Source organism: Nomascus leucogenys, chromosome 14 (genome assembly GCF_006542625.1).
Source record: "Nomascus leucogenys isolate Asia chromosome 14, Asia_NLE_v1, whole genome shotgun sequence".
Lineage (NCBI taxonomy): Eukaryota > Metazoa > Chordata > Mammalia > Primates > Hylobatidae > Nomascus > Nomascus leucogenys.
In genome coordinates this window covers 89,528,736-89,555,692 of record NC_044394.1, presented here as the reverse complement: position 1 = coordinate 89,555,692, position 26,957 = coordinate 89,528,736, and the positions used below count along the sequence as shown (strand labels likewise).

Genomic DNA, 26,957 nt, shown 5'->3' with positions numbered 1-26,957 from the left:
GTGCAACTGGGGCCTTTTCTGCCACTGCATTTCTCAAATGGAGAATTAGCAGTTTGATTAATTACACCCCTAAACCTCAAGGCCATTTCTAAGCTGTTAATGCATTTCCAAGGAGCAGCAATAGCATATAGCAAAGCAGTGGCCTGGGGAGCCGCCAAGCCTGCCTCATGCCAAGAGGGCTGCCTGGATCCAAAACTCCACTCTATCAGTCAGCCTTCTAGCAAGAAACAGATGGCACACTCAAAAGGGGTGATTGAGGACAGTTTAATGAAGGAGTTTGTATACAGAGGTGTGAGCAGGGTGCAGGGAATGGAGAAGCACTCCAGGCTAGCAACAGCTGGAAACCACAACCACCGCAAGCCTGGAGGGAGCTGTTTCAGAACTAGTGAGAGTCTGTAGCTATGGAAAAGGGCGTCTAAAGGAACTGCGGTGTTTGGTAAAGGAAGGCGTGGTGGAGATGAATGGGGAGTGCACATAAAGGAACCAGTGGCCTCTGTGCAACTGCCTAAGGCCACACCACAGAGCGGCTCTCCCAGGGAGCAAGGCTCAGGGAATGCCTGTGCCTGTAGCCAGACCCCTCTGCCCATCCCACAGGCTCCCATTTGCTGGCAGTTTGTCTCCCTATCAGCAGGGTCAGCACGCCTTTCACCCCATCCAAGGCCTTCACTGAAAAACAAGGCAATTACACGCTCAGAGAATGACTTGCATGTTCTCAACTGGGTCAACTCAGCAATGTCTGGAGACATTTTTGATTGTCACAACTTGAGCTCCCAGCATCTAGTACGTAGAAGCCAGTGACTCTGCTAAACATCCAACAATGCACAGGACAGCCCCCAACAACACAGAATTGGCCAGATAAAATGTCAGTAGTGACCGGGCGTGGTGGCTCACGCCTGTAATCCTAGCACTTTGGGAGGCCAAGGCGGGCGGATCGCCTGGGCTCAGGAGTTCGAGACCAGCTTGGGCAACATGGTGAAACTCCGTCTCTACTAAAATACAAAAAAATTAGCCAGGCATGGCGGCAGGTGCCTGTAGTCCCAGCTACTCGGGAGGCTGAGGCAGGAGAATCGCTTGTATCTGGGAGGCGGAAGTTGCAGTGAGCTGAGATCACGCCACTGCACTCCAGCCTGGGCGACAGAGTAAGACTTCATCTCCATAAAAAAAAAAAAAACAGTCAATAGTGCCAAGGCGAGAGACCCTGTTTTCAACTAATGGGTCTGACCTCCTTCTCTCTCTCCCTCAGCCTCCACCTGGGCACTTCTAGCACCCTCCCAGTCCAGCCCCCAGCTGGGGCAGCTCCCAGCCCTCTCTCAATACTACCCACTGTGGGCTGAATCTCAGTGGTGTCCCCCAGCACCTTGGCCTCTTCCTCTGCCTGGCATTTGTAGTTCCCTTATATTCCCACCTCACTCCCAGGCTGCAGACCATCCTTCCACAGCCCTGCCCAGCCCTGACTTCAGGCTCTTCTATCTGCACCCCACCCTCCTCCCATTCCTCTCTGAGGTCATCTCTCCTCCAGACCCTGTTCCCAGTACCCCCTCCAGCCCCAGACCCCTCCTACAAATTCTTCTCTCTCCCAGTGGATGATCCCCAGGTTCACCCCAGGTTCACTTCTAAACATCACAGAACAAACTGTTTGAACTAGCCAATGTCACATTCAAAGCTATTTATTCTTTTTTTTTTTTGAGATGGAGTCTCGCTCTGTCACCCAGGCTGGAGTGCAGTGGTGCAATCTTGGCTCACTGCAACCTCCACCTCCCGGCTTCAAGTGATTCTTCTGCCTCAGCCTCCCAAGTAGCTGGGACTACAGGTGTATGCCACCACACCCAGCTAATTTTTTGTATTTTTAGTAGAGACGGGGTTTCACCATGTTGACCAGGCTGGTCTCGAGCTCCTGACCTCACGATCCGCCCGCCTTGGCCTCCCAAAATGCTGGGATTACAGGCATGAGCCACTGCCCCTGGCTGGCTATTTATACTCTTTCCCCAACTCTGCCCCTGAGGAACCTTCTCCCCTCACTTCCCCTGGAGTTCCCTCCCCACAAAACACATTCACTTTTATCTTGCTGATACTGCGGCCTGGGGAACTGCTGAGCCAGTGTCTTGCACAGGTGCCTTTGGCTGAGGATCGAGGAAGGCCTGCCAAAAGCAAGCTCACCCTGATGTCCCCGGGGAGAGGGCACCTTGGTGGGCAGAGCCTGAAGGAAGCAGTAGCCAAGGCCGTGTGGGGCTCTCCCAATGCCAGGGAGGTCCCAGCCGAGGGAGCTGACCCTGCTCTCTCTGTGCCCCCCGCTGTCTCCCAGGTGGCCCCTGCACAGGATCCCTGTCACCTCCCTTTAACCCTACCAAGGCTCGGATGGAGCAGAGGGAAGGACCCAGATCTTTAGTCCTGAGATGAAGTTGCTGAGGTCCAGACTGACCTGAATGCACAGCCACCATTACTGCTTCCCCCAGACACCCCTCAAAACCCAGAAAAGCACACAAGGCAGGTGGCCTCCAGACCCCAGGCCTGAGCTCCCCTGCCCCCCACTGCCTGCCCGGTGCCTCCACTCTCCAGGTCCACCACCAGCCACTGAGCCACACCCCCTGGGCCAGCAGCAGCAGGAGGGCCAGGGCCAGGCCAGGGAGGGGCAGGGTGGCTGCACTGGCCCGGCCTCATTGCAGCCCCACAAGCTCAGTGATGGGTGGGGCCTGCACCATGAATTCCTCATAGCGACGGAGAAACAGCTGGAAGCGAGCCAGCTACGAGTCCTCGTTGTACGGTAGCTGCTTCTCACGGAGGAACTGGGACACCACGGGCTTCACCTGGTGGAAGATGGGCAGGAGAGGGCCTATGAGCAGGGGCTGTGGGCAGACCCATCATCCCACTGAGGGAGGGAGGGACGTCATCTTCCCACCCCCAGTTCCTATTGGCCTTGTTCCAAGGTTCTCCAGAGGAGCAGAAGGGCTTAAGTCAGAGAATTCTTGTCCCCAACCCAGCAGAAGAAAGGACTAGCTTCTCCCCGACATCCAGGGATCCTGACTGCGTGACAGCCCTCCTTGGCACAGGGGGATAAAAACCAGAGCTCGCTTTTATCAAGCACCTAGCGTGTGCCAAACATTTCAGATATATTTCTCCATTTCATCCTCAAAGCCTGTCAACATAAGCCCTTCTACTCCCATTTTACAGAAGAGAAAGCTGAGGCCTAGAGGCATTCAGTTCACTTGTCCAGAGTCGCCCTGCTAGTAAGAAGCCTGGGGATCTCTGATCTGAAACCCACGCTGCTGTGGATACACTGGGCTGTCTTTCCTGGGTGACCTCTGACCAGGCCAGTTGGGGGACTTGGAGTTCAGGTGAACCCTGAAGGTTTCTCCCTCCCCTCACCACCTTTTTTTTTTTTTTTTTTTTTTGAGACGGAGTCTCGCTCTGTCGCCCAGGCTGGAGTGCAGTGGCGCAATCTCGGCTCACTGCAAGCTCCGCCTCCCAGGTTCACGCCATTCTCCTGCCTCAGCCTCTCTGAGTAGCTGGGACTACAGGCGTCCGCCACCACGCCAGGCTAATTTTTTGTATTTTTTTTTTTTTTTTTTTTTTTTTTTTTAGTAGAGACGGGGTTTCACCGTGGTCTCGATCTCCTGACCTCGTGATCCGCCCGCCTCGGCCTCCCAAAGTGCTGGGATTACAAGCGTGAGCCACCGCGCCCGGCAGGCTGAAGAATTTTCCTTTCCACCCTCTAAGAGTCCCTTTATTCCAGCGCCCCCAGCCCAGCCCTCGACTGCCTTCGGGCACATGTTATCAGACAGCCTGGGGAAGAGGTGGTGTTCCACGTGGCAGCTGATGATTGAGTGGCCGAATGCCCAGTCCAGCACGGGCAGCCGGGCCAGGTTAAGCACCCCCAGGCTCATCATGTGAATCTGGCGGGGCTTGTTGTCCCGGGAGAACATGGGCAGTCCGATGTGCTGTGACAGACACGTGGGTCACGCCGGGCAGTCTGGACCTCCCCACCCCACTCCAGGTGTCCTGGGAACTCATGCTACCCAGAGGGTTCTTGTGTCCCCCGCCTCCCGTGGGGGGACCTAGTAGAGGGGCTCCTGGCCCAGCTCCGATGACGACCCTGTTTTCTGCACTGAGTCTCATCCATCTCTGGGCCTCCCTCCCCATCTGAACAGTGAGGGGCTTAGCCCGGGCACCTCTCAGGTCCCGTGGTTCCCTAATGCTCTCGACTGCCTACCACTCAGTCTCATCACACCGTGCCCTTGCCTCATCCTAGAGAGACCCTTCCCGCTCTGTTCACCAGTCAAGATCCCACTCATCATTCAAGGTCAAGTTTAATAGGCGGTGTCAAGTTCTTCCTCTGCCAGGTGCTGTCCTAGGTCAGGAACTCAGAGGTGACCAGGAGCTTCGGTGGGTTCAGGAGAGGACACAAGTATGGGATTAAGTAATTAAGTAGTTAACAGCAGTTGTGGTAAGTGCTGGACAAGGAAGTACAGGAAGCTCTACGCTGAGGCCTTCTCTGGGCAGGGAGCAGGGAGACGTCCCTGTGGAAATGACGCTGGAGCTGAATGCTGAGCCCTGGCCTCCCATGAGGAATTCCATCTCCAGTTCCTCCATCTGCCTCGGGGCAGGCACTGGGGCCTTTATCTCCTACTGCTTGGCATCCGCGCATGGAGGGAGGCATGCTGACTATGTTGAGGAGAAGCTCGCTTCTTTATTATTATTATTATTTTTTTTTTTTTAGCTGGTGTCTCACTGTGTCCCCCAGGCTGGAGTGCAGTGATGCAATCTCGGCTCACTGCAACCTCTGCCTCCCAGGTTCAAGCGATTCTTCCACTTCAGCCTCCCAAGTAGCTGGGATTACTGGTGCTCGCCACTGTGCCCAGCTAATTTTTGTGTTTTTAGTAGAGACAGGGTTTTACCATGTTGGCCAGGCTCCTGACCTCAGGTGATCCACCCACCTCGGTCTCCCAAAGTGCTGGGATTACAGGAGTGAACCATCGCACCCAGCTGAGAAGCCTGCTTCTTACCTGAAACCAAAACTCTTGAATGATCCTTGCAGCAGGGGGTGGTCAGGAGGGGACCACTTACCACAACTGCTGTTAATTACTTAATCCCATAATTGTGTCGTGTCCTGCACCAACCCGAAGCTCCTGTTCACCCCGGATTTCCTAGACCTGGCATAGTGCCTGGCAGAGGAAGCACTTGACACTACCTGTGAAAGTTGACTGTGAATCATGAGTAGGATCTTGACTAGTGAGAGGGCAGGAAGGGTCTCTCCAGGATGAGGCGAGGGCACAGTGTGATGAGAGCGAGAGGGAGGATGCCTCATCCTTCAGGTGGCCCCTCTCTCCTTAACCCAGAGTCCAGCCTGCAATCAGGGCCCCTGGAGAATGCTCCCCTTAGCTGCCCAGCGCCCCAGGTTGGGGTGGCCTCACCTGGAAAATGTTGACATGGAGGTAGGGGTGGGCCAACAGGGATCTGGTGAGGAACATGCAGCCCAGGGCCAAGCTGGGGTTCTTGAAGCCTGACATGTTCAGGAGCAGCCAGTAGTGAGAATAAAGGCCCAGGGAAATCAGGGCCAGCGTCCGCAGGGCCGTCCCGCACTCCACCTTCCTCAGCCGCTCTGCCATAGAGGGAGGGGACAGGCAAGGCTCAGATCCATCAGGAGCGGCTCCCTGCTGTCTCAAGCATGCTAAGGCAGTGACGGGGGCTAGGTATGTTCAATTCATACCCACAACAGCCCTGAAAGGCAGGGTACCCCATTGTGTGGATGAAGAAACAGAGGCCAGCCTCGGTGGCTCAAGCCTATAAACCCAGCACTTTGGGAGGCCAAGGCAAGCAGATCGCTTGAGCCTAGGAGTTCGAGACCAGCCTGGGAAACATGGTGAAACCCCATCTCTATCAAAAATACACAAAATTTGCTGGCGTCGTGGTGCACACCTGTGGTCCCAGCTACTCAGGGGGAGCCTGACCTCCCAGGCTCGGGTGATCCTCCCACTTCAGCCCCCTGAGTAGTTGGGACTACAGATGTGTGCCACCTGCAGTAAGCTGAGATTGTGCCACCGCACTCTCCAGCCTGGGCGACAGAGCAAGACTCTGAAAAAAAAAGAAAAGAAAAGAAAAAGAAACAAAGAAACAGAAACATTAAGCAATCTGACCAAGGTCAAGCCCTGGGATTTGAACCCAGGTCTAGCTGCCCCATCACCCCTGCCTCCCTCCACCATATGACATTGCTCTCCTGATATCAAAGCTGATAACACGAAGTATTATTTGTGCAAGGCATCTGCAAAGCATTTTTTTTGTTTGTTTTCTGAGACAGGCTTGCTCTGTCACCCAAGCTGGAGTGCAACGGTGAGATCTTGGCTCACTGCAACCTCCGCCTCCTGGGTTCAAGTGATTCTCCTGCCTCAGCCTGCCAGGTAGCTGGGACTAAGGCGCCCACCACCATGCCCAGCTAATTTTTTGAATTTTAGTGGAGATGGGGTTTCACCATGTTGCCCAGGCTGGTCTCGAACTCCTAGGCTCAGGCAATCCACCTGCCTTGGCCTCCCAAAGTGCTAGGATTACAGGCATGAGCCACCACGCCCGGACCCTGCAAAACATTTTTATACCTAAGACCTCATTTTCTTTCACACCATTCTTGAGGAGCAGGTACAGGACCTGAGGCTCCGACAGGTTAAGTTGTCTGCCCACGGTCCCCAGCTAGTAAGCAGCAGAGCCAGACTTAGCTCCAGGTCCGAGGCTCTTTCTACCCTGCCATGCTGTCTCAGCAAGTATCTATTGGGCCTTCCTCTATAAGCAGCCTCCATGAAGCCAGGCAGGGGAGGAGAGCAGGGGAACTAGGTCCATGCAGGGCACTGCGGACCGGGCTCTCATCGCACTCGCCGACAGCCACCAGCGGAGTGGCGATGGGGAGGAGGAAAGGAGCAAGGAACATGTAGACATAGCGGTTGAGGCAAGGCAGCCTCCACGTGCTGGAGTCCCCAGGCCCACCATGTTGGTGTAGGTGTGGTGCATCCTGACATGCCCGTGCGTGGCATGCTCTGCAGTGAAGGCTGTGCACACCTAGAGGAGGGAACCGGAAATGACACTGGGGTCCGTGTCAGGCACAGTTGAGCAATGCAGGACCTTTGAGAGCCCGGAGAACACCCCCACCTCCTCAAACCCTGCCTGTCCAGGGCCGTCCTGCCTTACAGCCCCAGCTAATCAGCTTTGACCATCAACTCTCCGGTATCTATGACCACGGAGTGGCAGCCAGTCAATACAATCGCGTCCGTTTGACGAGGCTCTGCAAAGCATTTGGGGGTGGGAGGCTGGACCCCTGGAGTGCCAATCTGCCAGTGACTGCTCAGGCAATGAGTCTCAGAGGCTGTCGTGATTGGAGGCACTGCAGGTGATGATCCTGGCATCCAATGCAATGATTTTGTGTGTGTTTCTCTTAGCAGCATCTGCTCCTTCATAACACTGAGCACTCTCAGCCCGGAGCAGCAGCCAGGAGGGGCTGCAGGAGTGGTCTGAGAGTGCAGGGACACCATCCCCTGACCAGTCCACAAGGTGGGGGCGGTGCCCTGGTGGGGGCCGAGAGCTTCTCCCTAGAGGTGACTCTTCTCCAGCATGGATCCCCAGTGGGATTCTCGGAAGCCGCTCTGAGCAGCAGCACATGCGCTCTGACTCCTAGGAGAGCAGTCAGTCTGGAATGCAAAAGCCACGCTAAGGTGTTTCTTAAGCAGATACATGCAAATGGTATGCAGATGTAAGCCTCTTCCAATATTTTATCTAGGACAGAAAATGTGGCTAATTTTATTGAAGATGCTGCCTGACTGTTTCTGGAACGACGTGAAAAGTTTCCCAATACCACTCACTGCAAGCCAGGAAAAGAGCGGAACACCCCCGCGGAGGGCTCACTGCACCAGGCTCGGCGCCCTTCACTCGCACACTTCCTGAGGGCAGTGGCGGGTGACCACATGCTGCTGAGTTAGTTGGAAAATGGATGGTCCTGCTGAAAAAGATTATTTATTTTATTTTTATTCTGTTTTGAGATGGAGTCTTGCTCTGTCGCCCAGGCTTGAGTGCAGTGGTGAACCTCTGCCTCATGGGTTCTTGGCTCACGGCAATCTCTGCCTCCCGGGTTCTCCTGCCCCAGCCTCCCGAGTAGCTGGGACTACAGATGCCCACCACCATGCCTGGCTAATTTTTGTATTTTTGGTAGAGACAGGCTTTCACCATGTTGGCCAGGCTGGTCTCGAACTCCTGGCTTCATGTGATCCACCCACCTCGGACTCCCAAAGTGCTAGGAATACAGGTGTGAGCCACCGCGCCCAGCCCCATTTATTCTTTCATGCAGTTGTTTGTTCACATAAGCATTGTCGGATCCCCGATGGTGCCCAGCACCGTGCTAGGCCTGTGGGGTTCCCAGGGCCTTGTCCCCGGGAAAAGGAAGAGAATGCCATCAGCGCCATTTGATGGGCTCATCGCCGACTGTACGGGACCCACTCCCAGCAGGATAAGGTGCTCTCGAGGGCTATTCTTGCTGTGGCCTTCACCAGGGTCCCTCTCTCATCCGAAAGGTGTCTAAAACATGGCTGCATTCACCCAGATCCTGCCCCAGAGCCAGCCCGAAGAGTTCCCTGAGGACTTGCCCCCGGAGACTTGTACTCTCCTTGAGCAAGACTGCCAGGTGTAGCAAATGAAAAGACAGGATGCCCTCTTAATTCTGAATTTCAGATAAACAAAAAATACCAGGAATATTTGGGATATACTTATACAAAAATATTGGTTGTCTGAAATTCAAATTTATCAATGTGTGTTAGGCCATTCTTGCATTGCTAAAGAAATACCTAAGGCTGGGTAGTTTGTAAAGAATAGAGGTTTAACGGACTCAGGGTTCTGCAGGCTGCACAGGAAGCTTGGTAGGGAGGCCTCAGGACGCTTACAAGCATGGCAGATCACAATCGTGACAATCGTGGCAGAAGTCCACGGGGAAGAGGAAGAGGGAGCAGGCAGTGATAGGATGAAAGCAAGAGCAGCGAGACGGGGATAGGGGTGCCACACACTTTTCAATGACCAGATACTTTTCTTTTCGTTTTTTTTTTTCCATGTCTTGCTCTGTCACCCAGGCTGGAGTGCAATGGTGCAATCTCGGCTCACTGCAACCTCCGCCTCCGGGGTTCAAGCGATTCTCCTGCCTCAGCCTCCTGAGTAGCTGGGATTATAGTCGCACGCCACCACACCCAGCTAATTTTTTATACTTTTAGTAGAGAAGAAGTTTCGCCATGTTGGCCAGGCTGGTCTCGAACTCCTGAACTCAAGTTATCCACCCGCCTTGGCCACTGTGCCCAGCCTAAATGACAGATCTTTTGAGAACTCACTGTCACTGTCACCAAGACAACACCAAGGGGATGCTGCCAAACCATTCATGAGAAACCCCTCCATGATCCAGTCACCTCCCACCAGGCCCCACCTCCTCCTCACTGTGCAGTAGCAGCAGCAGCTGGCCACTGGGGTTACTGCCTTTGTTGGCAAACTAGGGTTTATCTGCCTGTAGACAAGTCTCTCTCACACCAGCAGAACTACCAGTACTTCCAAAACCAACTCACCTGATCTGCAACTCAAAGGCATTTTTTTAAGGAAACCACCAAAAAAAAAAAAAAAAAAATTAAATATTACATTTCATCCTGAGATTTAGGTGGGACAAACATCAAAATCATATCACTGGGCTTTTTGTATTTTACCTAGAAAACCTACTACTGAGGGCCATGGAGCCCCAGAGGCCCCCAGCATTCTGAAGCCAGATGTGAAGGGGCTGCTCATGCTGTGGGAACCAGCAAGAGTCTAGAGAGAGGAACGGAAGCTGTGCAGATCCAGCCCGGAAGCCCTCCTGCCAGACCAACGCTGCCCCTGCGACGTCCCGCAATCCGTCTTTCTCATCCTGGTCATTCCTGCTGCCCGCCACTCCTGCACCTCTTCCTCCTCCCCACAGATCCCACCCAGACAACTTCCACCTACACCCTCCTCCTTGAACCCCATCCCTGCCCTTCTGTCCTTACCATCTCTCAGCCTGCCCATGCCAACACCTTCGTCCCATCTCCTGCCTTGTCTGCCTCAAATCCAGTAGAGTGACACAGTTAAAACCCACAACTGCAACATAATTTCCCAATTATGTTCTTAATCCTGTAGTGTACTGTTTGTTTAAAAACTAAAAGCAGGGCCAGGCACAGTGGCTTATGCCTGTAATCCCAGCACTTTAGGTGGCCAAGGCGGGCAGATCACTTGAGGTCATGAGTTCAAGACCGGCCAGGCGCGGTGGTTCGCGCCTGTAATCTCAGCGCTTTGGGAGGCCGAGGCAGGTGGATCACGAGATCAGGAGATCGAGACCATCCTGGCTAACACGGTGAAACCCCATCTCTACTAAAAATACAAAAAATTAGCTGGGCGTGGTGGCAGGCGCCTGTAGTCCCGGCTACTTGGGAGGCTGAGGCAGGAGAATGGCATGGCATGAACCTGGGAGGTGGAGCTTGCAGCGAGCGGAGATCCCGCCACTGCACTCCAGCCTGAGCAACAGAGCGAGACTCCATCTCAAAAAAAAAAAAAAAAAAAAAAAGAGCTCAAGACCAGCCTGGTCAACATGGGGAACCCCTACTAAAAATACAAAAATTAGCAAAGCGTGGTGGTGCACACCTGTAGTCCCAGCTACTTGGGAGGCTGAGGCAAGAGAATCACTGGAACCCACGAGGTGGAGCCTGCAGTGAGCCGAGATTGTGCCACTGCACTCCAGCCTGGGCAATACAGTGAAACCCTGTCTCAAAAAAAAAAAAACAAAAGAGGAACATATTAGAGAAGAACATAGAGGAAGAGACTGATAACCTCCAGCCATCATCTTCCAGGAGGAAATGGGACATCTGCAGAAAGGGGCAGGACAAAGACCTCTCCCAATACTTTTTGAATTCCGAATCATGTAAACACATTATCTATTAGAAAAATAAGTTAGTTTTGAAAACTACCAACTTAGATTAACACCTTTGGCCACAAGACCAAGTTCCAGGTCCTCTGCCTGCCACACGCCCCCTTTCCCCTCTCCAGGGTCCCCATTGGATTCTGGTGACCCCTGATTCCTGAGAGTCCTGCATGCACTGTGCTGCTTCCCACAGCATTTGTCCATACATTTGTTCTGTCTGAAGCCACCTTCCTGCTCCTTAGTTTGGCCAACTCTGTCCTGATAGCATCTCCCCTGGAAACCTTCCCTGGAGTTTCTCAGCCCTGCATGATTCACGTTTGGGACTCAGGCACTTTTTGTGTCAGGGACTGTCCTGTGCACTGTAGGACATTTAGCAATGTCCCTGGCCTCTACACACTAGATGCCAGTAGCATGCACACACACACACACACACACACCAGTGTTTTTTTTTTTTTTTTTTGAGACAGACTTTTACTCTGTTGCCCAGGCTGGAGTATATGGAGTATAGTAATGAAATCTTGGCTCACAGAAGGCTTGAACTTCTAGGCTCAAGCAATTCTCCTGCCTCAGCATCCAGCCTCCCAAGTAGCTTGGACCACAGGTGCACACCACCACATCCAGCTAATTTTTGTTTTGTTTTGTAGAGACAGGCTCTCGCTGTGTTGCCCGGGCTGGTCTCAAACTCCTGGGCTCAAGTGATCCTCCTGCCTTGGCCTCCCAAGGTGGTGGGAGCCACTGAGCCTGGCCCACACCCCCATCTTGATAGCTAAAAATATCTCCAGACACTGTCCAGTGTCCCTGACTTGCTCTTCCCACCCTGAGTTCTCAGAGCTTTCACTCCACCCTGGTCAATGCCCTCATCACATTCTGCCTGCCCCAGTCATCTACCAGCTGACGTGGCATTGCACAAGTGGCTTAAACTCCCCGATCAGTGTTTCCTCATCTACAAAGTGAGGGTAACAGTAGCTTCACCCTCATAGGGACGTGTGACTCTGAAATGAGGTAATTTACACAAAGGATGCAGGAAGCAGCCAGTAAGCCTTAGCTAGTGCAATCAGGATTTATTATTATTATTATTATTATTATTACTTTAAGATGGAGCCTGGCTCTCTCACCAGGCTGGAGTGCAGTGGCACAATCTCAGCTCACCACAACCTCTGCCTCCTGGGTTCAAGCAATTCCCCTGCCTCAGCCTCCTGAGTAGCTGGGACTACAGGCACGTGCCACCACACCCAGCTACCTTTTCTCGTATTTTAGTACAGACGGCGTTTCACCATGTTGGCCAGGATGGTCTCTATCTCCTGACCTCGTGATCCACCCTCCTCGGCCACCCAAAGGGCTGGGATTAAAGGTGTGAGCCACCGCGCCCGGCCAGGATTTTTTATTATTTTGATGTCATTTGTATGTGTCTTTTTTGCACTTGACTCTGAGTCCCTGGGGAACCGGAACGGGGTCTTATTCACAGTTATGTCCCCAGCATCTACTGGAGCATGGTGTAGGTGGAGCTGGGACACCACACACACACACACACACACACACACACACGCGAGTACCAATGTCCGTTTCCTTGGTTTTGATATTGAATGACACTTAGATAAAGGTAACTATTGCATGAAACTGGATGAAGGCTACACCAGACCTCTGTGTCCTATTTTTGCAAGGCCTGTGAATCTATAATTATTTAAAAAATAAAAAAGGTTTTACAAAAGTATATTTTGTACTGCAAATCTGAGTTTTCCCTTCAAATAAATATTAAAAATTAAAAAAATAAGAAGTCGTAGTTGAACTGAGGCAACAGCTCTCGAGGTTTGCATGGGAACAGGCAAAGAGAAGGTTGGAGAGACAGCCTGGAGGGTAATGGTCACACTGAACTCCTGTGAGGAGAGAACGTTCCAGGATCACGACTTAGGCGGGGGTTCCTGGCCCTGTTTCCACTCCCACAAGAGCCCTGAAGGAAGCCAATGGCATTCTCCTACGAGGCGCCCCTCCCCCACGGCACAGCTCCAGTCCAGCAGCTGTGGCTCCACCCCTGCAGCACAAAGCCGACTTCACAAGGAGGATTTGAAGCGGAGACGCTGGAGATTAGGAACTGGCAGGGCCTGTTCCCTCTCACCCAGGGGAGCACTTGGATTGTGAGTGCCATGCAGGAGAGGCCTTTCAGGAGTTAATCTTTCCCAAGCTTCGGGGCTTAAATTACGGGGACCTGCCCACCCCACACTGCCCCCCACCTTCCCGTGGCCATCTGAGCATGGCACAGTGCCCTTCACTGGCAGTCCCTGAGAATATGCCCAGCGGTCCCCATGGTGACCCAGGACAGGGCTGGGCAGGTACTCTCCCTGGGTAAGGCCAAGGTTATCGACGGCAGGAGAGAAGGTCAGGGTTAGGCTATCAGGAGGGATAGAACTTTCCTATGTGGAACACAAATGGGTCTTTGGAGGCTGGATACTTTAGGAGAGAAACAACAGCCTGCAGTGGAAGCCTCCCCCTCCAACCTGTCTGCCCCTCCCCCAGATCCGATGGCCCAGCTTGGAGCTGGTAAACCCTGAGACAATCCCAGCAAAAGCTGGGCACCCGGGACAGACAATGATACTCAGTTAATGCCTGAGGCTGCAGCATTTGCCATACACCAAAAGGAGCCCAAGGCCTATGGCTGCATTATTCTGCAATGAAGATGTCTCCTGAGCATCAAGGTTTGGGAAAAGCACAGATACCCCACAAGGAAGGATCCTAAGAGAGAAGGCATCAAGACATGGGAGGAGCCAGGCGCGGTGGCTCACGCTTGTAATCCCAGCACTTTGGGAGGCCGAGGCGGGCAAATCACGAGGTCAGAAGATCGAGACCACGGTGAAACCCCGTCTCTACTAAAAATATAAAAAATTAGCCGGGCGTGGTGGCGGGCGCCTGTAGTCCCAGCTACTCGGAGAGGCTGAGGCAGGAGAATGGCGTGAACCCAGGAGGCGGAGCTTGCAGTGAGCCGAGATTGCGCCACTGAACTCCAGCCTGGGCGACAGAGCGAGACTCCGTCTCAAAAAAAAAAAAAAAAAAAAAAAAAAAGACATGGGAGCAGAGTCAGAGATCCAGGAAGGGTCCTGGGGCATCCTCTGAGGTCCTAGGCAGCAAGAACATGTCCTCTGTGCCCTGCAGAGGCCCAGAGGACGCAGCACCCAACCCCCCAATATATACATAGCCCTGTTGAGCTTTGCAAACTTGCAGTTAAAAAAACAACAAAAACAAAACAAACAAACAAAAAAACGACAGGCCGGGTGCAGTGGCTCACGCCTGTAATCCCAGCACTTTGGGAGGCTGAGGTGGGTGGCTCACCTGAGGTCAATAGTTGAAAACCAGCCTGGCCTACACGGTGAAACCCTGTCTCTACAAAAATACAAAAAAAAATTAGCCAGACTTCCTTCCTTCCTTCCTTCCTTCCTTCCTTCCTTCCTTCCTTCCTTCCTTCCTTCCTTCCTTCCTTCCTTCTTCTTTCCTCTTTCTTTTCTTTCTTTCTTTCCCTCTGTGGCCCAGGCTGCAATCTACTCAGTTCGCTGCTGCCCGCGCCGCGGACTGCCTGGGACTGCCGCCGCACGCCACCGCTGCCTGCTTTTTCTCGTTTGGCTGCAGGCGCGCGGTCGCCATGTTGGCCACGCTGCTCGCCAGCTCCTGACGCCGAGTGCTCTGCCCGCCTCAGCCTCCCGAGCCCGTGTCCGGCCACCGCCCCGTCTGGGACGTGGGGAGCGCCTCTGCCCAGCCGCCCCGTCCGGGAAGAAGTGAGGAGCGCCTCTGCCCGGCCGCCCCGTCCGGGAAGAAGTGAGGAGCGCCTCTGCCCGGCCGCCCCGTCCGGGAAGAGGTGAGGGGTACCTCTGCCCGGCCGCCCCGTCTGGGAAGTGAGGAGCACCTCTGCCCGGCCGCCCCGTCTGGGAAGTAAGGAGCGCCTCCGCCCAGCCGCCCCGTCCGGGAAGAAGTGAGGAGCGCCTCCGCCCGGCCGCCCCGTCCGGGAAGAAGTGAGGAGCGCCTCCGCCCGGCCGCCCCGTCCGGGAAGAAGTGAGGAGCGCCTCCGCCCGGCCGCCCCGTCCGGGAAGAAGTGAGGAGCGCCTCCGCCCGGCCGCCCCGTCCGGGAAGAAGTGAGGAGCGCCTCTGCCCGGCTGCCCCGTCTGGGAGGTGAGGAGAACCTCTGCCCGGCCACCCATCGTCTGGGAGGTGAGGAGCGCCTCTGCCTGGCCGCCGCGTCTGGGAAGTGAGGAGCGCCTCTGCCCGGCCGCCCCGTCTGGGAAGTGAGGAGCGCCTCTGCCCGGCCGTCCCGTCTGGGAAGTGAGGAGCGCCTCTGCCCGGCCACCCATCGTCTGGGAAGTGAGGAGCGCCTCTGCCCGGCCACCCACCGTCTGGGAAGTGAGGAGCGCCTCTGCCCGGCCACCCACCGTCTGGGAAGTGAGGAGCGCCTCTGCCCGGCCACCCACCGTCTGGGAAGTGAGGAGCGCCTCTGCCCGGCCACCCACCGTCTGGGAAGTGAGGAGCGCCTCTGCCCGGCCACCCACCGTCTGGGAAGTGAGGAGCGCCTCTGCCCGGCCACCCCGTCTGGGAAGTGAGGAGCGCCTCTGCCCGGCCGCCCCGTCTGGGAAGTGAGGAGCGCCTCTGCCCGGCCACCCATTGTCTGGGAAGTGAGGGGCGCCTCTGCCTGGCCACCTATCGTCTGGGAAGAAGTGAGGAGCGTCTCTGCCTGGCCGCCCCGTCTGGGAAGTGAGGAGCACCTCTGCCCGGCCGCCCCGTGTCTGGGAAGAAGTGAGGAGCGCCTCTGCCCGGCCGCTCCGTCTGGGAGGTCTACAATGGAGGCCAGAAGCAATGTGGGGGCTGGACGTGGTGGCTCACGCCTGTGGTCCCGGCACTCTGGGGGGCGAGGTGGGTTGATCACTTCGGGCTAGGAGTTCGAGACCAGTCTGGCCAACTTGGCGAATCATGAAAAATACAACAGACAAACCAACCAACCAACTCAGTGACAACAAAACAGGTCTACCCTGGAGTCATACTCTAATTTTTTCTATTTTCCTCCCTTTCTGATCCTTTATCCCACTTTCTTTTTCTTCCTCTTCCTTCTCCCTCTTCTTTGTCAAATAGAGGATTGAGTTATTATCACTGATCCACATAAAGTCCCTCTCTACCTTATTTTAACTCCCACCCCCCATTTCTATTCCCCGACTTCCCATGTGTAACCTTCCTAATATGTTTGATACGCATCTTTTTGTTTGTAAGTATTTTTAGAAAATGTTTATTGTTTTTGTGTGCAAAAAAAAAAAAAAAAAAAAAAAAAACATAACCATTTCTCCATAGTCTTTAACATAATGTGGTTTTAGGTCATGAATTACACTTAGTACACACACTTGGTAAAACTGGGCAGGATATATTTTGAGCTGCTCAAGAATAAGAACATTCTCTTATTTCACTTGGTATCTCTCACAGCTAGTACTGAAATGCCTGACAAATAGCAGGCACTGAGTAAATATGAGCTGAGCAAGTGAAGAAACGGTATCATTTGCTAAAAATAAGGTTTGTTTAAAAGAAATTCTCATAAAATTAGCTGAAATATAGTTGTCTATTATAAATTTAAGGATTACTATCACAGTGTTGACCTCCTGATTCGTAGTTTTACATTTGCAAAGAAATAAAAGATTGTCTTTTCAAAAAAAAAAAAAAAAAAAAAGAAGCTATCATGTACACCCCCTCACTGAGAAGATGTGGAAAGTGAGGCCCAGAGAGGTTTAGTAACTTGTCCAACATCACACAGTAACTTTTAAGGGCCAGTCTCTGAACTGTCATCCTAAAACTCATTAGGTGTGTGATCCTTTCAAAATGCTCTACTGGCTGGCATCTTTAGGGATGAGTAATGGAGAGAGTCATAAAAACATACTTTTAAATTAAATTTTATTAAAAAAAAAAAAAATTAGCCAGACATGATGGCGGGTGCCTATAATCCCAGCTACTAGGGAGGCTGAAGCAGTAGAATCACTTGAACCCTGGAGGTGGAGGTTGCAGTGAGCCGAGACTGCATCATTGCACTCCAGCCTGGGCAACAGAGAGAGACTCGTCTCAAAAAAAAGAGACAAACAAAGCAAACAACTGCTAAGTCTTTCCTTGCAGGTGACCACGTCAACTCCAGAGAAGGAAAGTGAAGATCATACTGGTGGAGGGTGTCAGGACCAGGCCCTCCGTTAAGGTCTGCACTGTTTCGTTTAATCCGCATGCTGGCCTCATGAGGGAGGTCATGTTATTTCTCCTGTTTATTAGGTGAGGAAAGTGACACTTAGATGTTGAATTAAGTAACTTGCTCAAGGTCAGGGCAGCCAGTGGGGCCGGGATTTCAACCATGGCTTCAAAGACTGGTCTTGAACTCCTGACCTCAAGTGATCCTCCCGCCTCGGCCTCCCAAAGTGCTGGGATTACAGGCGTGAGCCCCATTGTCCTCGCCGCCACCCTGTGTGGCAAACAAGACCAGCACCCTCCTCCAGCAATGCATTTGCCTCACCAATGTCAGCCAGACTGGGGAGACTGGTCTGCCCCTTCCCCCACACTTGGAACTGGACCCTCCCCAGAGGGTAGCTGGAGGGCACCTGTGGGATGAAAAAATCAAGACGCATCCCACGTAGGTTAGTCGGCCCTGTTCCTCAGCCCACTGCAGTCTACCAGGCAGGTGTCACGACACAAGGCAGGAGCCAAGCCTTCCCTCCCCAGCTTCAAGGGGGCTTGCAGGCCTGAACCTGGTTCCCTAGACAACTGCAGGGTCATCGTCAGCAAATATGGATGGAAGAATATTGCCAAGAGCTCAAGTCTGTGCCAGGAGCTGAAGAGGCAAAGAGGCAAAGATGAAGCCACTGGGCTTACGGGGACAAGACAGCATTCACAAGCAGAATGCAGCCCTGAAGCTATCTGGGTATCTCAGGCGTGCTGGGTTTCTGGTGGAGCACTCCAGTAGAGAAGCCCGGGAAGGCTTCTCAGAGGAGGCGTCCTTGGCCTCCTGCATTCATTTGGCACACGTGATAGCTATTGTGTGGGTGTAACACTTTGGTGGGTATCAGATTCCCCTGTGGAACTTCGTAAACACACAGTGGACTGAGTCCTCTTCTCCAGCAAGCCTGGGCCTCCAGATCATTCTGCTACACACTGAAGTTTGAGAACCTTTAGGCCACCTCTGTGCAATAAATCCCTTACAGCCAAGCAGTCCCAAAGTCTCAGTACCTGCTCCTCATCCTCAGCTGCCTCCAGGCTCCTGGTACTCAGTACAGCTTTCTTCTTCCTTTTTTTTGAGACAGTCTCACTCTTTCTCAGCCTCCTGAGTAGCTGGGATTACAGGTGGTGGCACACTACGCCCGGCTAATTTTTGTATTTTTTAGTAGAGATGAGGTTTCACCATGTTGGTCATGCTGGTCTCAAACTCCTGACCTCAGGTGATCCACCCGCCTCGGCCTCCCAAAGTGCTGGGATTACAGGATTGAGCCACCGCACCCAGCCTCAGTACAGCTTTTTAAAAAATCCAAACAAACAGCTTATTCTGCCCCTGTGACCCAGCATTATGACACAGTCCATGTCACCAGCACAGCCCAGTGTCTCCCTTGCTTCTCTGTGGATTACAGACTTGGCGGGCAGCTGACCCAGACTCCAGAGCCTGGCCCGTGTCTTAGAGTCTGGCCGGCACCAATGCTCAGCACTCCCTGGGAAAGGAATTGTCTTGAAATTGACCCTGAGGATCAGAAGCCTGTCAGTTCCTCTTGTCTTCAGCACTTTGATGTGTGTGCTGGTGAGAGGGGCAGGGGAGGGGAAGAAGCAGGGGATAGTGCTAGGTGAGAAATGTTTCATCCACTCAGCTGAGTGGGTAGTATTATAGTTATATGATGTATGTGTGTGTAGACAGTTATATAAAGTTATATAACTTTATAAAAACTTAATAATTGAGTTAATTGGTTACAATAACCAGTCCTTCCAGAAAAGAACTGTTTCTGGTCCCAGCTTTCCTATTTATTCATAAGGTGCGGCCATTTATTTATTCAGGGGAACCATCACCCGGGTGGCCAGGTGACGGTCCCCCTGGAAAGGAGGAGGGAGCAGGCTCAGCAGAGGAACTGGGGAGGCCTGGAGACCAGTCAAGAGAGAAAGACAAGCTGGTGGAAACTTTTGCCTTCCTGGGCTTGCCTGAAGGTACGAAGGCCAAGGTGGAACTGGGAAGGGGTGGAAGAAGGGAGGGCAAGGGTCAGGTGAGGTAGGTACTTCCTGGAGCTGACCCCGGGGAGCAGGGGGCTTCTCAGGAAGGCTAGGCCGTGTCCAGGCATCAGAGGAGCATCATCCGGAGTGAGGACGCTGCCCCTTGTGGACACTGGGCCCCTCCTCCCCCTCCCCTTCTGTCTGTGGGTCACATTTGAAACCCTGACTGCAAAATCTGGAGGCTCCAGTGGTTGTAACTGTGGGCCAAGACAGTGGCATACTCATCGTACAATTCTCTACCCATGGGGTGCAAAGACCCGCTCAAGGGCTTGGAGAAGTCCTCAGACACGCTGTAGTGCATACTGCACCAGTGGACCGGCATACCGTCAGCTGCAGCGGCCTGCCCCGTGGGCACATGCACAGCTGGACACACCCGCATGCTCGAACAGAAGAATGAGGTTGCCACACGGTCCCAGCAGCTGCCCACATCCTCCTTCTCCCAGGCTCACCTCCACAAAGAAAAGCGGCCAGATCTTGCTCCAGCGTTTGGACTCGGTGAGGGCCCCGTGAGTGGCCAGGTGGCTGCCCTTGACAGTGAGTGTGTAGTGGCACACACCCAAGACGGTGATGCCCGATGCAAAGACCAGGGCATTCTCCGAGCGCAGGCACAGGAACCCTGCATGGAGAGGAGGAAGGGGACGGGTCTTTCTCTAGCTCTGGGTGATCTGGGCCCAAATACCTCAACCCTTACCCTGGGAGCCCAGGCTAAAGCGGGCTAGGCTCTGGGTGCTGCCACTGGCCAGAGTGAGGCAGGTCCCACTGTGGCCTGAGGGGGACCAGGACTGCCCCTCCAGTGGTCCTGACTCTCCCGTGCCTGGTCCTGACTCTCCGGTGCGTGGTCCTGGGCCCCCAGCCAAAGCAATGTTGGGGCCTCAGTTACCATGGGTGTTCCAGACCAGGAAGGGTCCAGGGGAAACTCCCACCTCCTCCCCACTCACCTGGGGTCCCCAAAGAACACCATCTCCCTTCCCGGGCGCGGGGGGGGAGGGGCACCTCATCACTCCCGGCCACTCCCCCGCTCTTCTCAACTTTCCCTTCCACCACCCTCCTGCCATCAGACCCCCTCCCTCCTCCTGCGCCCCGCTCCTAGGGGACACAGGGCAGAACACCCCAGTCCAGACTCTTAGGTTGGGGGTGTGACCCTCCATCCTGGGGTGCGGGGCCCGACCACCTCCGCCTCCCTGCCGCCGCCAGTCCACTCCGCACGGCTGCACTCCCACCGCTGCTGTGGCAGACCCCGCGCCGCCACCTCCGCCGCACCCCGCCCCCACCCGCAGCCCGGCCGGGACGCCGGGTCCCCGCGTTCCTCACCTGCCGGCAAGGCGAGGAGGCTGAGCGCGAGGATGGCGCAGTCCACGCCGTGGCGCTCCCACCAGGAGCTCGTCCTCACCACGTCCTGCACCAGCACCTCCAGCTCCCGCAGCAGCGCCTGGAGCCGGCCGATGCGCTGGGAGTGGCGGGGCGGGGAGGCGATTCTGCGGTGAGACCCAGCCCCGGGTAGTAGGGACGGAGGCGTCAGGGGCACGGAGCCCCCAGTGGAGACACCCCCCACCCCCGCCCCGCCCCGAGGGCCTCCCCTGACCTCCGACCTCAAGTAACTCCCTGAGTTCCCTCTGTCCCTCGGATCTGTCCGAGCATTCTCCTCCCCCGACCCTGACTATTCGTAGTGGCACTGAGCAGCTCCCTTCGCACGTGACACATATGACACATGCTGTCGTCTGTCTCTGCCAACAGACGGGACCCTCCGTGCCGTAGAGGCGTCCTCGTTTTGCCCAAGCTCTGTCTTCAGTACCTAGGGCAACGCTTGGCACAGAAACATCTGGGAATTCCTAGGGCAGAAAGTTCAAGGACTCCCCACTCCCCATCCCCGTGGGTCAAGGAGTGAGAGGTCCCCTCTGAGTCTGGCTTCAGCAGAGGTGACCCCAGGGGAGCTGGCTCTTCAGCCCAATAATGTTGGGTGAGAGGGGGTAGCTACAGGGAAAACACATCCAGAGGTCATCGTTCTGGGTGGGCAGGCAGACCAGCAGGGTCCCGTTGACATTCCACTCCCTCAAGAGCACCCAGGTCTGAACCCAGGGCCAGGGCCTCAGCCAAGCCCTATAGCATTTGGGAGAATTTGGTTAGAAGGGAAGCTTGTGTCTGTTGTCCTAGGATCTGGTTGTGTGACTTTCAATAACCAACAGAGTTACCTGAAAGCAGTCAGCGCTGCTTTTGTGGAGATCAAAACCACCAAGTTCACAAAGAAGGTGAGTTGGCTGGTTTATGCCCTTACTCTAGGGTGTATGAGAGGGATTTGGGCAGTTACTACCCAGGGCAGGCCTGAGACCTGAAGCTGTGTTTGTGCTGGGTGTGTTTAGGAAAGTGAGCCGAACTCCTGAGAATTAACACTGAGGTTAGGGTTTGGGAGCGGGCTTGGTCTTTGTATGCCCAGGAGGAAGGGAACTGGACCTCTTCAGTGTGTAGGGTGCCTTCCCTCACTGTGGTATTTCTTTGGCATTGCTAAGTAGCCTGACTTCCTATTTTCCAACCTTTCGGGAATCCTCTGAACACTTGCCTATATTGCTAATTGATAGAGGGCTGAGGTACGGTTTGCCAAGAAGACCAGGCATTAAGGTGTGCGGTTGCCTGGATCCCAGAGGCATCCAGCCTGACTCTGCATGGTGCATGAGTCTGTCCTCTAGAACCCCTTTCTGTACTTCAGGACCATAATTCTCTCCAAGCCTCCTTCAAAACAGGCAAATATCCTGCATTCCGATATCCCGCATTCCTGTGTGTGGCCAATAATGTGCCCTTCTTCTATAGCCTATTGGGCCTCCTGGTAAGAAGAGCCACTTCATCTTCTTATTTTGCCTTTGTACAGGTTCAGATTGAGCCCTACCTAGAAGATTCTGTGTGTCATATCTGCAGTTCTCAGCCTGGTCCTTTCTTCTGTCGAGATCAGGTGGGTCCGATGTCTATGAAGTCCCTGCCCTCAATTAAAAATTGTTGGCTGGGCGCGGCGGTTCATACCCGTAATCCCAGTACTTTGGGATGCCAAGGCGGGCAGATCAGGAGGACCAGCCTGGCCAACATGGTGAAACCCCGCCTCTACTAAAAATACAAAAATTAGCCTGGTGTGGTGGCATGCGCCTGTAATCCCAGCTACTTGGGAGGCTGAGGCAGGCGAATAGCTTGAACCCAGGAGGCGGAGGTTGCAGTGAGTCGAGATCACACCACTGCACTTCAGCCTGGGACAGAGCAAGACTCCGTGTCAAAAAAAAAATTGTTATGCCAAGTTCGTGACGTTGAATGTTGGAGTTCTGAGGTACCCTGTGGTGTCTGAGAGCATAGAGGAGGCAGCAGTAATGTTTGCTGAAGGTCAGACCAGGGACAGACATACTTTAGATAGCTTGATCCAGAACCCTTAAGAAAATATGTTGAATTGAGTCTTTATACTTTGGCCTTTTTCTTGCCTGGGATGTTGCTATGCAGTATGCCACTATTGCTGAGAGGTGGTTTTGTAGATGATAGAAGCCTGGCTGGGTGTGGTCGGCAGCACTTGGGAGCCAGGCTCAGCTGCCTAACCCTGAGGCCTTCTAAGCTGATTTTTCTCTACTCAAGGCCCTCATCCTCCTTTACATCTGAACTTCTGGACGACTTTGATATTTGCACCTGGGCTGTACCCACAGGTGTCAGTGACAGGCAGAAAGCAGCGAGGTGGCTTTCTGTTGAATGTTCCTGGGTGATGGAACGTGGATCTGGATGTGTTTGGCAGTGCTTCTCAAACCTTAATTACAGACACATCACCTGAGGATCTTAGATTCTGATTCAGTGGGTTTGGGGCGGACCCTGAGATTCCGTGTGTCCAACAAGTATCCAAGTGGTGTCAGTGCTGTTAGCATCATCCTTTGACAGGTGTTGGGGGAAGTTTGGGACCTCCTAGGACACCAGCAGCAGTCCATCCATGCTTAGTGGGTGCTTTTTAAATTTTATTTTAAAATTTTTTGCAGTGATGCCATTGATCAGATTTGGAGTCTCTGAATATGGTTAAACTGAGGCTCTCAAGTGAGAGTTTGAAGTTACGTTTGGATTGTTAGTTAAAGCCTGAGACCAAGTATAGGATCAGCCTCATCTACCAGGCTTTTATGGATCTGGATCTTTCACAGATAATCTCCATGGTCAGATAATTGCTCAGAGATTAGTGGCTTGCCTGAGGTTACACAGCAACCAAGAGATGGGACTAGACTGAGAAACAAACCCAGTCACCTCTCCTCACTTAATGGGAAGAAAGCAGGATGTTGCCTAGCATTAGAATTTTTAGTCAGTGTCTTTATACATTCTCCACGTTAGCAGCCATGTGATACAACTACTCTGTAGGAGGTGAGAAGGGCAGGGGAATGGGAGAGCAGCTGTCATGGTTAGAGGGGGTAAGAGAAACTAGCATGGTCTCTGCACACACTATGAGCCCAACATGTTTAAGTAACAAGGATGGTGGGTTTGCCATAGTCAATCAGGCTTCTGTGTTGGGGTGAGAGTGCTCCTATGGACCATCTCTTCTAACCCACAGTGGCCATCGGGAGTCTCCCACCCCTTCTCCAAACAGAACAAGCAGCTCATGCAACAGCTCCTGTGTCTGGTGCTGACACAGGCCTGGCATCCTCCTTTTTGTTCCCCCAACCCAGGTCTGCTTCAAATACTTCTGCCGGAGCTGCTGGCACTGGCGGCACAGCATGGAGGGCCTGCGCCACCACAGCCCCCTGATGCGGAACCAGAAGAACCGAGATTCCAGCTAGAGGAGCTGGCCTTGCCCAGTGGCCTGTGGCGCCTGAAGCTGGCAGATCAGGTAAGCAGCCTGCACCACCCTGCCACTGGCGACCAGGGAGCTGGCTTCCCGAGGACAAGGGAAAATTGCAGTCACCTTTACACTTGCTGAATCTGTCTTTGTTTCTGCACTAATTAATGCACATTGAGTTTCGTCGGGTTTTGTTTTCGGAGGGGGGGTATACCAAGGGCAAGGACCCTCTGGCTTACCCTCCAAGTAACTCTGTAGTTTTCCCAGATTTTAGTTCCTCATTTTGTAAATGAAAAGCGGAAAAAAAAACAAAAAAAAAGAACTACGTGTCCAGAAGGTATTGAGGTATTGACACGGACGCCGACACCTAGGTTTATTTATTAAAAGCGCTTTTTTACATTCCTTGCGATACTGATGGTGATGATGCGCAGGTCTCATTGGTTTCATTGTTGCAGTTGCCATACAGTGCCTTTCCATTTATTTAACCCCCACCTGAATGGCATAAACTGAGTGTTCAGCTGGTGTTTTTTACTGTAAACAATAAGGAGACTTTGCTCTTCATTTAAACCAAAATCATATTTCATATTTTACGCTGGAGGGTTTTTACCGGTTCCTTTTTACCCTCCTTAAAACAATTTTTAAGTCGTTTCGAACAAGATATTTTTTCTTTCTTGGCAGCTTTTAACATTGTAGAAAATTTGTGTCTGGGGGACTGCTGGTCACTGTTTCTCACAGTCGCGAATCAAGGCATTTGCAACCAAGGAAAAAAAATGTTGTTTTATTTGAAACTGGACCAGATAAACGGTGTTTGAGCGGCTGCTGTATATAGTTTTAAATGGTTTACTGAATCTCCTTAAGTTGCACTTATGTGGGGGGGTGGGGTTGATAGAAGTTTTTAATCACAAAGTCACAGGACTTTTTTCTTTTGTAACTCAGCTAAAAAGGGCTGCTTTTCGGTGGGGGCAGATGAAGGCTCACAGGAGCCCTTTCTCTTAGAGGGGGCAAGTACCCTTCCCTTATATCTTTAATTTGAGGAATGTATGAGATAACAGTTGCAGTTGACTGAAATGCCACTGGAATTTGAAAACTGGACTTTTTTCTTTCTTTCCTTTTTAAAAAAAAAAAACAAAAAACAAAAAAACAAAAACTACTTGCCCCTCCTAAGGAAGCTGTGTGCCAAAGAACCAGTGTCATAACGCCTCCCTCCTGCTGAGCTGACGTTGCATTGTTGCATATCCCAGCTACTCTGTGGGTTTTGTGAAGTTGTGTGTGAAGTCTCTACCTCATTGCAGTATATGCAGGCAAGACTGCACTCTCCTACAGATGTGTGGAGTAAGCTGTGGTGTAGTTTTTTTGGCATATAATGAACACGTTGCAGCAGAGTTCTGGTTTGGTCTCTGTGTTTGAGGTCTGGGAGCAAGGGGCTAATGGGGGGAGTAAGGGGGTAATGGCACAGCCACAGCTTGTTTCCTTGGATTTCTGTGATGGGATCCTGGCCAAGGATAATGGTGGGACCGTGTGGGAGACCTGCCCTGTGAGTACTTCTTGGTCCCTTCCCTCGTCAAATATACTTTGGAGATGCCTCTCCAGTGCGGGGGGTGCTTCTAGCCCAAATACAAAAAGTCCTCTTTTCTTAGTTTCTCAGGGGTCCTCACAGCCTCCAGGCCCAGCTTGGAGAATGCTGGAGGCACAGCTGCTCACATGCCAGCAGAAGCCACTTGTTCTCAGCTTCTCCTGGAAGCCTTGGCCTATTACTTCTTTGGAGGCTGCTCATCCTCTTGGACCCACCTATGATGACCCAGTTCCTTTCTGAGAGGGAGTGATTTGGTTTTTGCTGTTCAGAGAGCCCTATCGACTGAACTTTCTCAGAGCTCACAGGATTTGTGGCAAGGTCTGCTGATATTTTTTTTTTTTCAGTCAAGTTGGCCTGGGCCCAGCTGTTGAACTGATTCTTTGGGAACCTCCAATTTAGTCTGAGGTGGAGGGAATCCTGCATACTGAAGCTGTCTCTTCTGAGAGAGGTGCAAGAACTATCGGACAAGGTGGGGGAGTCTCCTCACGAAAGGAGAGGCCTGGCCGGGCGCGGTGGCTCACGCCTGTAATCCCAGCACATTGGGAAGCCAAGGTGGGCGGATCACGAGGTCAGGATTTTGAGACCAGCCTGGCCAACATGGTGAAACCCCTTCTCTACCGAAAATACAAAATATTAGCCGGGTGGTCGTGGCAGGCACCTGTAATCCCAGCTACCTGGGAGGCTCAGGCAGGAGAATCTCTTGAACCCGGGAGGCGGAGGTTGCTGTCAGCCAAGACCATGCCACTGCACTCCAGCCTGGGCAACAGAGTGAGACTCCGTCTCTAAATAAATAAATAAATTAAAAAAAAAAAAAGAAGAGGCCAGACTGGGCACAGTGGCTCACGCTTATAATCAGCACTGTGGGAGGCTGAGGCAAGAGGATTGCTTGAGCCCCAGGAGTTTGAGACCAGCCTGAGCAACACAGGAGACCCCATCTCTAAAAAAAAAAAAAAATTAGCCAGGCATGGTGGTGTGTGCCTGTGGTTCCAGCTACTAGAGAGACTGAGGCAGGAGGATCATGTGAGCCCGGGAAATCGAGACTGCAGTGAGCTGTTACCGTGTCACTTCACTGAAGCCTGGGCAACTGAGCAAGACTCTATCTCAAAAAAAAAGGCTGGCCGGGTGCAATGGCTCACACCTGTAATCCCAGCACTTTGGGAGGACAAGGCAGGCGGATCACCTGAGGTCAGAAGTTGGAGACCAGCCTGGCCAAAATGGCGAAACCCCGTCTCTACTAAAAAAAAAAAAAAAATACAAAAATTAGCCAGGTGTGGTGGTGCACGCCTGTAATCCCAGCTACTTGGGAGGCTGAAGCAGGAGAATCGCTTGAACTTGGGAGGCAGAGGTTGCAGTGAGCCGAGATCGCGCCACTGCACTCCAGCCTGGGCGACAGCAAGACTCCGTCTCAAAAAAAAAAAAAAAAAAAAAGCCTGATCTTTCACTTCCGG

The 26,957-nt window shown here is 53.0% G+C and overlaps 2 protein-coding genes across 2 annotated transcripts; one reads left to right on the top strand and one right to left on the bottom strand.

Moving 5' to 3' along the window:
• Positions 1–1,899: 1,899 nt before the first annotated feature.
• On the bottom strand, positions 1,900–20,875 carry FADS6 (fatty acid desaturase 6). Its single transcript, XM_030827110.1, is given in 8 exon segments — positions 1,900–2,804; positions 3,756–3,935; positions 5,409–5,596; positions 6,859–6,960; positions 6,963–7,038; positions 19,615–19,781; positions 20,477–20,742; positions 20,865–20,875. Coding segments are annotated over 8 exon segments (1,140 nt in total). The 3' UTR covers positions 1,900–2,654.
• A 240-nt stretch (positions 20,876–21,115) lies between these two features.
• Positions 21,116–23,959, top strand: LOC101175909 (cytoplasmic polyadenylation element-binding protein 1-like). Its single transcript, XM_004090517.3, has 4 exons — positions 21,116–21,122; positions 21,317–21,411; positions 22,026–22,106; positions 23,827–23,959. Exons 1-4 carry the CDS (start codon positions 21,116–21,118, stop codon positions 23,935–23,937), a joined length of 294 nt encoding a protein of 97 aa, XP_004090565.1. The 3' UTR covers positions 23,938–23,959.
• The last annotated feature ends 2,998 nt before the right edge of the window (positions 23,960–26,957 follow it).